Consider the following 14,232-nt stretch of genomic DNA (forward strand, 5'->3'; position numbering starts at 1 on the left):
GTCCGTACATTAGAATTGGTACAGTTTTGTACAGTGCGAGCTTGGAAGCTAGGGGAAATAATGAACAGAGTGATAGAATTTTGATGCAGCTTATATCTCATTACCTATTTCTTGGTTTATGATATTGTCAGAAGAAATTAAAGCTCCCGAAGTATTAAAAGTTATTAATACTTAATTGATGGTTATGAATTTCATGTTTTTGGTCCGTATTGAACAATATATAAGTAATAATAATAATAACTTAAATGTTTCCACCTTTTCAATACAATATATTCACAAATTTACAAAATTATACGGTACCGGTACTAGTTTCGACCCATCTAGGGGTCATCATCAGCCGTATTGGAGCAAAGATCATTTGTGGCGAAATCCTAAGACAATATTATTTTAAAGAATAACAAGTGAAATGAGATGTTATGGTAATAGTTAATAATACAAGGAATATACATAATAAGAGGTTTTTAACAAAGAATAAAGTATAAATGGGGTGTTGTAAAAATTATAATCATGGAAATCAGTAAGTTCTTGTATTGAAATGAAATATGGCTTAGGAAGAGGGCTTAAGGTGGGGCTGAAGGGTGCGGGAGAAAGTGTAATTGTCTTGGAAAAGTACCTTTGATTAAATTTAGGATTGAGTTTAGGTTGGCTGCATTATTGTTTCTGAGGAAAGTGATAAATAGATCGAAGAGTATGTTGGGTTTCTCTGAGATTTCATTGAGATTGTGACTGGCATTAAAGTATTGGTCTAGGTGTATGTAGTAATTTTCCATTACGTTCAGTAAAGGGCCCTTGTTTGCTAATACGAGGATGTCCATGTCTTGTTCAATATTGGTGAAATTATGGTTATAATCTTGCATGTGTTGGCCGATGGCTGAAAACTTGTTGTATTTTATTGCGTTAGTGTGCTCGTGGTATCTGATAATGAAGTTTCTCCCGGTTTGCCCGATGTAGGTTTTTTTACAGGTGGTACATTTGATCCTATAAACTCCTGATTTTAAAAAACTGCTGGTCTTGTTGATGTGTGAAGTATTGTATAAAACATTCATGTTCTTATTGTTGGTTTTGAAGGCTATTTTAACGCCTTGTTTCTTAAAGATGTTGGTTAACTTGTAGATATCATTGTTGAACGTGAAGGTGGAAAATGTTAGAGGTTTGGTTATTTCTTTTTTGAGGGTAGTTTTTGGGCGATGTTTGTGTTTATTGATTACCGAACAGGAAAAATCCAAACTCATACATATGAACCCAGGACTCCCCACTGCTAAAGCTCTTCCCAAAATTCACAAAACCGGAATTCCCATCCGGCCAATTATCAACTATAGACCGAGCCCCTTATACAGAATATCACAATTCATCCAATGTTTCTTAAGAAAAAATTATCAATTCTTATCCAAAAAGTCTATTAAAAACACATCTGAGCTAGTAGAAAAACTAAACAAGTTCAATTTGCAACCGGATCACTCCATCCACTCTTTCGATATTGTAAACATGTACCCAAGCATACAAGTATCAAAATTAATTCCGATAATTATAAACAATTTAAACAAAAACAGCCACTTAAGCAAACTAGAGATACAAGACTTTATCACAATATTAAAACTTATCATCGACAATAACTTCTTCACTTTTGACAATGTCATATATCAACAAAATGGTTTGGCAATGGGGTCACCGGCCTCAGGTATCTTAGCAGAAATATACCTGGACTTCCTCGAATACACCAAAATTGACAACGAATTCGAAAACATTCTCTTTTGGGCCAGATATGTCGACGATGTCTTTGTAATCATGAATGAGAAATCAATTAACGCACCCACCACCCTCTTAAGACTCAACAATATTGATCCTCATATCAAATTCACACTAGAATCCGAATCAAATCAAAAAATCAACTTTCTAGATTTAACCATCACTAGAAACTCAGATTCTTTCAGTTATAAAATTTTCAGAAAACCCACTCAAACAGCCTCCACCATTCGCCAAGATTCAGTGCACCCCCAGTCCCACAAACGAGCCACATACAACAGCCTAGTTCACCGAGCCTTCAGCATACCTATGTCCAATAAAGATCTAAAAAACGAACTCAACACAATCCGCGGAATCGCAAAATTCAACGGCTTCAGCAATCATTTTATAGAAAGGATAATCAATAAACACAAACATCGCCCAAAAACTACCCTCAAAAAAGAAATAACCAAACCTCTAACATTTTCCACCTTCACGTTCAACAATGATATCTACAAGTTAACCAACATCTTTAAGAAACAAGGCGTTAAAATAGCCTTCAAAACCAACAATAAGAACATGAATGTTTTATACAATACTTCACACATCAACAAGACCAGCAGTTTTTTAAAATCAGGAGTTTATAGGATCAAATGTACCACCTGTAAAAAAACCTACATCGGGCAAACCGGGAGAAACTTCATTATCAGATACCACGAGCACACTAACGCAATAAAATACAACAAGTTTTCAGCCATCGGCCAACACATGCAAGATTATAACCATAATTTCACCAATATTGAACAAGACATGGACATCCTCGTATTAGCAAACAAGGGCCCTTTACTGAACGTAATGAAAATTACTACATACACCTAGACCAATACTTTAATGCCAGTCACAATCTCAATGAAATCTCAGAGAAACCCAACATACTCTTCGATCTATTTATCACTTTCCTCAGAAACAATAATGCAGCCAACCTAAACTCAATCCTAAATTTAATCAAAGGTACTTTTCCAAGACAATTACACTTTCTCCCGCACCCTTCAGCCCCACCTTAAGCCCTCTTCCTAAGCCATATTTCATTTCAATACAAGAACTTACTGATTTCCATGATTATAATTTTTACAACACCCCATTTATACTTTATTCTTTGTTAAAAACCTCTTATTATGTATATTCCTTGTATTATTAACTATTACCATAACATCTCATTTCACTTGTTATTCTTTAAAATAATATTGTCTTAGGATTTCGCCACAAATGATCTTTGCTCCAATACGGCTGATGATGACCCCTAGATGGGTCGAAACTAGTACCGGTACCGTATAATTTTGTAAATTTGTGAATATATTGTATTGAAAAGGTGGAAACATTTAAGTTATTATTATTATTACTTATTAATACTTAATCTCCACTTTTTCAATCTGTTACTCACGGTGGACTGCTTCGGGATTTCGACTCATCGCTATACCAACAGTTTTAGTTTGGCTGATGATCACTCCCATTCTTCCAAATTAGTATTGCCAAAGATCTAGTATAGCTTGAAGTTCTACTTCTGTCTCATCCCCATAGTATAACATCATCAGCAAAACAAGAACACTTTAGAAAGAAGGCAATGAATACAGATACTGGAGATATATATTTTTTTTACAAAACCTCTTCATGTACAAACTTCTTCAGAGGTGGTCTTCACTTGCTCGGCATTGCCCAGCTGACAGCTTGTGAGGTTGGAGAGGTTTCTTGCCATGCCCTTGTGGAGGTTTAGGAAGTCAGCCAGTTTCCCAAGATGGTGGTCACTGTACAGCAACATACACATAACACATGCTCAATTTCCGTGGTTTCCCATTTTCACACCAGGCAAATGTTGGGGCTGTACCTTAATTAAGGCCAAGGCCACCTCCTTCCAACTCCTAGGCCTTTCCTATCCCATCGTCGCCATAAGACCTATCTGTGTCGGTGTGACGCAAAAAAAAAAAAAAAAAAAAAAAAAAAAAAAAAAAAAACCACACACACACACCACATGCTCAATGACTCTTGAACGCAGTTCAGTATAGTGCCTACGCATCTCCTACAAACTTGAATGATGCAGCCCTGAAGTGAGCGAGTGGTGCAGCATTACCCAATAGAAACTGTACGGCCCCCTTCTTATACTCCCCATTGTAAGGAAGCGCTCGCCTTCAAACTATGATATTTTTAAGTTGTGCCACAAATACTCTTGTTTCAAATAATGCTCTGTGTGTTTGTGTGTGTCTCTCTCTCTCTCTCTCTCTCTCTCTCCCGCGCGCACACGCGTATGCACATGTACAGTACAAGCTAACAGAAGCAACCGACTGTAAAATATATCATTGTACTTATGTATTTATTCAATCATCTTTGTGCATTTTAAAATCAATATGGAACTTTTAATATTAGTACTTTTTTTTTTTTTTTTGCAAAGTGTTGTGTCACTTACCAGCTGATTAACTGCAGTTTTCCTTTATTCAATCTCTAGCATTCTCCTTGCATTTCTATTAGTGCCACATCATGGATATAGCAGAAATATTGTATATTTTTATTCATTAACAACAAAATGTTACAGAGTCAAAAACAGATTTTATGATAATTTTCTGCCCACAAATCAGTAGTAGCACCAGCAAGAACTCCTTTATCTGCCACTTTTAATATTTCTGGCATTATTCCCTCCCTAATCATGACAGCTTGGGCCTTACAGGCATATGGTCTTGTTGTCGTCCTGGGCTGCAACTCGTATCGGAGTAAACATATTCTTCCATAGTGTATGCTCCTGTGGAGTATCTGCAATGGAGATGCTGAAAGCTGGGAGGATCGACCCAAGTGCAGGCTGTGCGAATACTTTGGTTTTCTGAACATTATTGGGGAGACCAAAACGATCGCAAGCACTCTTGTAGTAAGGATGTAAAGGAGAGTGCATATAAGTCTCTGGTAAGACCCCAAATAAGAGTATGGTTCCAGTGTATGGGACCCTCATTACGATTACTTGATTCAAGAAATGGAAAAAATCCTAAGAAAAGCAGCTTGATTCGTTGTGGGTGATGTCCGACAAAAGAGTAGCGTTACAAAAATTCTGCAAAGTTTGGGTTGGGAAGACTTGGGAGAAAGGTGACGAGCTGCTTGACTAAGTGGTATGTAATGCCAATATAAATGGTCCGTTATTGGACCAAGCCAAACCAAGCTGCCAAGGCAATACCCACCTGTTCATAGCAGGTACTGCCCGGGGTCTGATGTTGGATGATGCCTAGTATGGGTTGACTGAGGCAATGAGCACGAGGGCTCCCTTCCTCCAGTCACCTGCAATAGCACATACCCCATAGCATATACAGAGCACTAAGTATAGTGAATAATAGGAAACAAATAATAATAATAATAATAATAATAATAATAATAATAATAATAATAATAATATGTCCTTCTGGCATTTGGCTGTGCGGGGACCTGTGTTGTCACGCGGATACTACTGCAAGGGTACATGACACTCCCACCCGCAAAATCATGGGTGTTCACAAGCGGGCTTTCGGGAGTAATCGCACACGTAAGAAGCCCATTTCCGAGCAGCACGCACATCAAAAATTTGGAACCGGTCTACAACGAACCCTCAAGAAACAATAATAAATAAAGAGGGGACCATGGCCACATGACCCTTTTAGTCGCCTTCTACGACAGGCAGGGATTACCTGTGAATGTATTCAACCCCTCCCATCCACAGGAGGTCCAACACATGATATCCAACCACAATCCATATCTGCGCCTAGGTTGCCCCTTTTAGTCGCTTCTTACAACAGGCAGGGGATACCGCGGGTGTATTCTACATGTGTGTCCCCCACCCACAGGGGTTTGTAAATAAATAGGGTAATTCCCCACAATTTTTTTCTAAAAACCAACACATAATTTATATAGGAACTACCTATATGCTTTCAGACACTCTTTGTCATCATGGTAACCTGCAAATGCTACCAGAAGATTTTCAAATAAAAATAAATAGCAGAAAAAAGGAAATAAAAGCAAATAGCTTCAGAATTGTATATGCAATGACAGACCACTTAATTACTTTATAATGCAGTGTGACTGCTCTTTTGGCTTTGAAGTATATATATATACACACATACACAATACATGTGAGATATATCATGAAAAAATATATGTTTCTTCCTCATACCTTGATACAAAACATGAACAACAAACAGCATTCAATAGATACAGAATTTATTTTAATAAACAAATAATATTTGAGACAATTGGGTGTTCATCTGGCCAATAAATATGAAGTTAGGCCCCATGAGACAATCATCATTGAAATTTTTGATTAATGAAAAATGATTCCACCACCAATTAAGTTAGAGAGATCAATAATACAATATTAAGATATCATCCAAGCTGAAAGCTGCCACCCATGCCCTTCACCACCTGCAACATTGGTTTCGGACAGACATTACTGAAAATTTTCTCTTCATGCATTAAAATATTACCTATATGAATATTAGGATTTCACAGGATCTTTTTAGATGGTTATACAAAACAGTAGGTATACAGTATGGAAAGGAACAAGTGACAAATGAAGTTGCATAGAAAGACAGAAAAAACAATGTCAGGTCAGCGTGGTATGAGGGAGCAATAGGAAAGGAGACAAGGATACTCATGAAAACAGACAAAGACAAGGACAAACTCTGTAACTTCACAAGCTGCCATCTTCAAATTGATAGGCTCTCCCTTCATCAATTCCAAGTGAGACAACAACAGGTTTTAAAGGATCTTCTTATTTGTCCTGTGTTCCTAGTCTTTTATCACCTATATTCTTTATCTTTTTGTCTGTTCCCTTTTTCTTTTTTCATATAGTGATAAAGAATTGTTGTCAATACTGTCACACAACAAACACAGATCAAGTAATGTGAATCATTTTCAGTAATATCTGTCCATTAAATTAACATAAATTAAAAAAAATGTAAATATCAACCATTAGTGCACACTCCACCAAGTGAGTGTAGTCGTGGTGATGCAATATAAGCCAGACCCAAGACAGTGGAATCCTTGCTGCGGAATGTCTGATGAGTGAACAGATGAGAGAGACAAACATCACGATTATCTTTTAGACGAGCAAAGACCTGTAAGTAACAGAATATAATGTCCTTAAATTGTACTAAACACAACCATTGCTGCTGTTAATAAACTTTCAAGTACTGATTATCATTAATGACTAATATAAGTTACCATAATTATGCCACTGAAGATAAAGCCTTTTTAACTTCCACACCTGTTGACTGTTCTACCAAAAAAAATGTATAAAACAATTAAAAATGTTGATATTTAAATAAAATCATTCAACATGAGACATGTTCCAACTCAGTTGAAACTTCTTCAGGAATTTGAAAATTATAATGGGAACAACGCCACATGTATTAATTACAATTCAGATGAATATTTTATTATAAACATAATTGTAAGTAACAATTACATTTGTGGAAATTAGCATTAAGGCACGTGGTTTTGTGTGGGGGAAAAAGTTTATTTACTGATTTTATTGCAGGCATTTTTCCCTGTGCTGTTTATAATCAAAGCATACAAAATAAATTCTCATTTTACCTCTAGCATTAGTACTTTAACAAATAAAAGAAGAATGATGGTTGTAGGAGTGGAAGTTGGTATAAAGGCAGTTTTCCTGTTTGACTTGCATCAGTGATAAATGTAAACAGTTATAGCTTGGAGGTAGTTCACATCAACATCAATTGTAATAATGTCATGTGGAAAGTCACTCTCAGGTGAAGAGCAAGCAAGTATTAAGGCTTACAAAGAAGTGGGTCTGCATAATCACCAAATTGCTAAGAAATTAAGGCTTTCAAGTCGTATTATTGATGATTTTGTCAAATTGGGTGCACAGAATGGACAAAATGGCAAATATGGTTGGACAAGAAAATTGTCAGCATTGGATAAGCATTTGATTCTCCGTTAACAACTTATGTCCTCTCAAATCATGGCTGATTTGCAGTTACCAGTCACTTCCAGAAGTGTTAGAGAAATCCTGGCTGAAGACGAGAATGTTGCATTCAAGAAATGGCTCCATAAGCCACCTTAAAACAATGCTCATTAAGTGGGCTAGATTGATTGATTGATTGATGTTTGTTGTTTAAAGGGGCCTAACATCGAGGTCATCGGCCCCTAATGGTACGAAATGAAATGACAACTTAAAAGTCCAAAATCCTCCACTGACCAGAATTCAAAGCATGACGACGAAGAATGAATGGACGGACAGATATGAATTTAAAACGATCAGTGGATCCAACCCACAGTGCCTCACATGCACAGAAGCTGGCACAAAACAATAGTATTACTGACCAAGGGACTGCTTCTATAGCACGATGTTGAATCGATTATGCTTATAGTCGAAACGGGTCCAAAATCCAGATCATTGGCCCCTCATAATGGTATTTATCGCTAGGAAAGTAGAACCATGCTATGTGTAATGTTGTGGTACTAATCAAAACTAGCGTAGACTCACGGTATTCCACACATTATGGTACTATTCACAGGTAGTGTAATGCGCACATGTGATACAGACCTATTTAAATTAATAAATTTCATTGTTTGTCCGTATTGAACCAAGATTACAACTTTTATTATAATTTCGATCCACCTTATTCAATACATAAAAACTGTTGTTTAGATGAAATTACAACATATATTTCAATCAGAACTAGTTTCGGCGCCCTTTTTGCATCATCATCAGCTGATATAGGTTCTTGGAAAAACTGGCAATCACATAAGTTCATCTACGTCAAATTGAACACAATTTAAAACCATATTAACAACCTAAAACTGTGTTACAATTATACTGTTTCAAAGTCCATATTTTCTACAAGTCCGAGACTTGCAAGTCTTAAACCTTAAATTGATGAAAACATAAGTAAACTGGTTTGCTCACTAATAAACTAACATGGATTTAAAAGAACAATTTTTTTTGCTAGTGGCTTTACGTCGCACCGACACAGATAGGTCTTATGGCGACGATGGGACAAGGAAGGGCTAGGAGTGGGAAGGAAGCGGCCGTGGCCTTAATTAAGGTACTGCCCCAGCATTTGCCTGGTGTGAAGAACAACAATTTAAAAATAAAATAGTCTTGAGGAAACATTAGCTTAATCTAACACACTTCTTAAAACGTGACGTAGAATTGTATTAAAATAATTCAATAAAATCTTCAGAGTCGCTTTAAGGGAGCAATCCTAGTGAGGTGGAAACGAGCGATCGGTCCTTTAAGATGTTAACAAGTACAACGTTCCCAGTTCAATGCGGACCTGAAATAATAGGAATCTAATAAACTATCTCTTAACTGAAGAGGCAAAATATAAAATTACGTCTTATAACGTAAATGTTTTTACGTGACTCACCTCAAAAGATCGCTGTCCATGCGAAGCACAATGAAGTCTAGCGAGCAGTGTTGTGTTAGTAATCAAGTGTCCAAGGTTGGTCTGGGCCGAAGGGGGGAAATAGGGGAAAGCGGGAGGAGCAACTGAGGAGCGGCAACCTGCTGGAGCTCTGGAGGGCGTGGTCGTAGAAGGCAACTAGTAAAGCTATTACGCAAAATATAAAACACCGTCCTATTGACCAGGATATGTACATTTAAAAAAAAACTCAATAAAGAAATCAAAAAGAATATTTGATTTTTCAGAAATTTCATTTAAATTAAGGTTTGGATTAAAATACTGATCCAGGTGTATATAGCAACCCTCCGTAACATCCAGCAAACTTCCTTTTCCTAAGTTCTCCAAGATCTCAATGTCCTGTTCTACAGATGTGAATTTATGCTTTAGATCATGTACATGCTGGCCTACCGCAGAAAATCTGTTATATTTTATTGCATTGGTATGTTCCGTGTATTTAATTTTATAACTTCATCCTGTTTGACCTAGATATGTGCACCCACAGTCGTTACATTTAAATCTATACATGCCCGATTTGGTATATGGGTTCGATCTATTAACTGAGGCTGAATTGTGCAATACAACTGTATTATTATTATCAGCACGAAACGAAACTTTGACATTATGTTTCTTGAAAACATTACTAAACTTATATATGTTCTTATTATAAGTAAATATTGCGAACACCTTCTGATTAGGTTTGTCTTTGGCCAAAGTGGTTTGTAAACGGTACCTGGACTTGTTGATGATACGTTCAATAAAGCTTTCACTAAAACCATTAACCTTTACCTTTGAACAGATTATATTGAGTTCTTTATTCAAATTAGCTTTTGTCATGGGGATCCTAAATGCCCGTTCTACTAAACTATTGTATGTAGAGTTTTCTTGACTCTGTGGGTGTTCTGAGTCTTGTCTGATAGTGACTGCCGTTTGTGTAGGCTTTCTAAAAATACTATAAGCAAAAGATGAATCCGATCTGTTGATTTTTAAGTCAAGAAAATTAATTGATTCATTACTTTCTGACTCCAAAGTAAATTTAATCTGTGGGTCAATGTTATTAAGTACATCTAGAGTAGCCGATGCGTCCCTAACACGTTCGTCTAAAATTACTAATGTATCATCCACAAATCTAGACCAAAACAGAATGTTGTCAAATTCTCTGTTGTTCTCCATCATGTATGTTTCCAAAGAATCCAGATAAATCTCCGTCAAGATTCCCGAGGCTGGAGATCCCATTGCCAACCCATCCTGTTTATAAATGACCTTGTCAAAGATGAAGTAATTATTATTTACAAGTAACTTAACCAATTTCATGAAATCTTGTATTTCAAGTTCACTTAGCTGACTGTAGGATCTTAGATTCTTAAAAACAATAGGAAGCAACTAATTGGTTCTAATACTCGGAAACATGTTGACGATATCAAATGAATGTAAGGTATGGTGAGCTTGTAATTTAAAATTGCTTAATTTATTAACCAGTTCTACGGAGTTCTTTATGGATTTGTTTGCAGTAAATCTATAGTGTTGTTTAAGGAATTTCTGAATGAACTTAGCTAATTTGTATAGAGGACTGGGTCTGTAATTTATTATGGGCCGAATGGGAATTCCGGCCTTGTGAATCTTGGGGAGTGCTCTCGCTGTTGGAAGGCCCGGGTTCATATTTACTAGTTTTTGCTTCTCCTGTTCAGTAAAGAGGAAGGAAGTATTATTTAATGTTTGTTTTAATTGGCGTTGTAGAGTTTACGTTGGGTCTTTCTTGATCGATAAAAAGTTTTCATTATTGAAAAATTGTTTAGTCTTATGAATGTAATCATCCTTATGCATGATTACCGTCACATTACCCTTATCTGCCTTAGTTATAATGAGCTTCTCATCTTTAATCTTCTTTTTAAGTTCTATAATACACTTTTTATCAATACTGATGTCCTTGGAACTGTAAATGGCATTATCTTTATTATTAGTAACTAAACTATTGTGCAACTTTCTTTTTAAATCTAATCTAACTTCCTCCTGCACCTCATGTGCACCTATGGTGTTTCGCACATTGCGGCGCTATTTGCAGGCAATGCAAACCCGTGGCATTCCTCACTTAAGTGGACTAACCACAGGGACTCGTACTATCCCGCGGAATTCGTCACATAGTGGGAACTGAGCATAGATAAGGCAGAACCATGGTGTCGCTCATATAGGGGTAAGAATCACAGGTACTGTAGGACCCACCTCCTGATTCACACGCTGTCGCTACTAATCACAAACCTATTGCGTACCTAACATAGTGGTACTACACGCAAGTAAATGCAACCCATGGTGTTCCCTGCGTAATGGTACTAATTACAAGTAGTCTCATGGTTCTAATTGGATCATCCCTTGGTTGCCTCTTTTAGTCACCTCTTATGACAGACAGGGGATACTGTGGGTGAATTCTTCGTCTGCATCCCCCACCCACAGGGGGGTGTATGTTTGATCTGCAAGAGGTATTTCATTTCCCTCAAGTCCGCCAGCAAGCCGGTTAGGACCCCCCTATCTGCCACCTGGGACACGCTACGTGAGAGTATCACCTCTCCCCCAGCTACGCCAGCGTAGTAGGTTCGTGGTGGGCTAGATTGAAGCACTCTGAAGAACATATGTCATGGACCGTAGAATGGAACAAAGTAATATCCAATGATGAGAAGAAATTTAATTTGGATGGGCCAGATGGTTTTCAGTATTATTGACATGATATCCGTAAAGAAGAACAAGTTTGGATGAGTAGAAATTCTGGCGGTGAAGCGTTATGATCTGGGCAGCATTCTGTGGTAAAGGCACTTCTATAATACCATGGCTGTACCCCATAACGAAATCTGATGATTATATAGAAATGCCAGAATTTTAATTGCGTCATATGTATGAGGAATTTGATGATTATTTAATTTTCCAACAAGATAACGCTGGGATTCACAGGTCTGCCAAGACAAAGAAGTGGTTTCAAGATAAAGGAATTACACTTATGAACTGGCTATCAAGAAGTTCAGATTTAAATCCGATAAAGAATTTATGGGGGATCCTCGCAAGATGTGTTTATCAAAATGGATGGCAGTTTGTGAATGTGGCTGAGCTGAAAACTGCAATTTGAGTGGAGTGGGCCTCAATCTCAGAGAAGAAGTGATCACTGTTCTTATACAATCAATGACCAAGAGGATTTTTGCAGTTCTTAATAACACTGGATGTTCAACTAAATACTAGGTCATTGTTGTGATATGTTTACTGTTTACCTTAGATTATTCTAATAAAAATACGTTCCTTTATATCAATTTCCACATAGGTATAATAAGGTATAAGAAACTTTTTTTTCCCCCCAAGTACAAATGGTAAACGTAAAGTGAGAATGTATTTTGTATGCTTTGATTGCAAACAGAATGGGAAAAATGCATGCAAGACTAAATAAGTAAACAAACATTTCTTTTCCCACACAAAACCACATGCCTTTATACTGCCTTCAGAATAATTTCCACCACTGTATACAGAGTGAATCTAAATTCGCGCACTCGGGCATCACAGCGCAACTCCTCACATGCCAGCAATAAAAAAATGTCTCTCACAAAAGTTTGTCCTGCGAGTATATCTGGGAGAAAAAGTTTGTTGAAGAGTAGCAATCTGGCAACACTGTAACCACATGTAGGGTAACTACCTCAGTCAGCACAGATATTCGTCGTACTGTACAGTTGGTGCAGTGGATAGAGTTTTGGGTTAGCATGCAGGAGGTCGAGGGGTCGATCCTGGGTTGAGGCGTATGTTTTTTATTTCGTAAATGTAGTCCACATGGTATGGTATCTGGCATCTTAATCGTCAACAGCGATTGCAGCGGGTCCTCTAGAAACCATTTGCACTTACATACTACGATCCTAGAAATGGACGAACATTCATTTTCATTGGTCAGCTTTGAAAGACGCCCTTTCCACATCGTGGGCATGAAATTATTCGCATCACTTCATCTACTAGATGCGTTACAACGTGTTCAGCGTTACTAAATTTTGTAAATGTAGGATACATGTGACCTAAGAAATGGTGTCTTACTGTATTACAGTAAGTAATGTCCAATGGAAATAAGCAAATTAAAAAGCACCTCAACCCAGGATCGAATCCTCGACCTCCTGCATGCTAACCCAAAACTTTATCCACTGCACCAACTGTACAGCACAACTAATAAGTGATGACAGAGGTAGTTACCCTACATGTGGTTACAGTGTTCTCAATCTTCTAAAAACATTCCAATAAATGTGATTTGTTTTCATGAACACTACTCACAACGTTGAAGAGTAAATAAAGGGTACAGATCTCTGCACATGGTTATGAGGGTATTTAAGGGATGTAGTAAGGATGTAAAGGAATGGGCATATAAGTCTCTGGTAAGACCCCAACTAGAGTATGGTTCCAGTGTATGGAACCCTCACCAGGATTACTTGATTCAAGAACTGAAAAAATCCAAAGAAAAGCAGCTTGATTTGTTCTGGGTGATTTCCGACAAAAGAACAGCATTACAAAAACGTTGCAAAGTTTGGGCTGGGAAGACTTGAGACGAGTTGCTCTACAAGCTGTATGTTTCAAGCTGTCAGTGGAGAGACTGCGTTGAACGACATTAGTAGACGAATAAGTTTGAGTGGTGTCTTTAAAAGTACAAAAGATCACAATATGAAGATAAAGTTGGAATTCAAGAAAACAAATTGGGGCAAATATTCATTTGTCAGAAGAGGGATTGGAATCACTTACCAAGGGATATGTTTTATAAATTTCCAATTTCTTTGCAATCATTTAAGAAAAGGCTGGGAAAATAACAGATAGGGAATCTGCCACCTGGGCCACTGCCCTAAATACAGATCAGTGGTGACTGGTTGGTGATTGGAAACTTTTATCTCCATTGTGACAGTTTCATCTTCAACTTTTAACTTTACAGTGTCAAACCACAATGTTTCTGCGATATATGTACATAGTTTATGGACTTCTTCTTCTTTTATGACCATATAGGATTACTTTAGTCAGTCCGTCGTTCAGGTCTCTTTGAAGGGATTGTTTGGGCTTTGCGGTCCTCCCAGTACTTCTTCAG

The 14,232-nt window shown here is 37.3% G+C and overlaps 1 protein-coding gene across 3 annotated transcripts in view; it reads right to left on the minus strand.

Moving 5' to 3' along the window:
• Positions 1-14,232, minus strand: part of Tace (ADAM 17-like protease Tace) — a 230,982-nt gene that overhangs the window by 112,358 nt on the left and 104,392 nt on the right. For 2 of the 3 annotated variants that reach the window (XM_067136787.2, XM_067136789.2), the window contains exon 8: positions 6,695-6,842. The exons of the other annotated variant lie outside the window; for it this stretch is intronic. In XM_067136787.2, coding sequence (XP_066992888.2) covers positions 6,695-6,842 — 148 coding nt within the window. The remainder of the gene's footprint in view (positions 1-6,694; positions 6,843-14,232) is intronic. 3 annotated transcript variants of the gene reach the window in all.

Source organism: Anabrus simplex, chromosome 1 (assembly GCF_040414725.1).
Source record: "Anabrus simplex isolate iqAnaSimp1 chromosome 1, ASM4041472v1, whole genome shotgun sequence".
NCBI classification, from domain to species: Eukaryota; Metazoa; Arthropoda; class Insecta; order Orthoptera; family Tettigoniidae; genus Anabrus; species Anabrus simplex.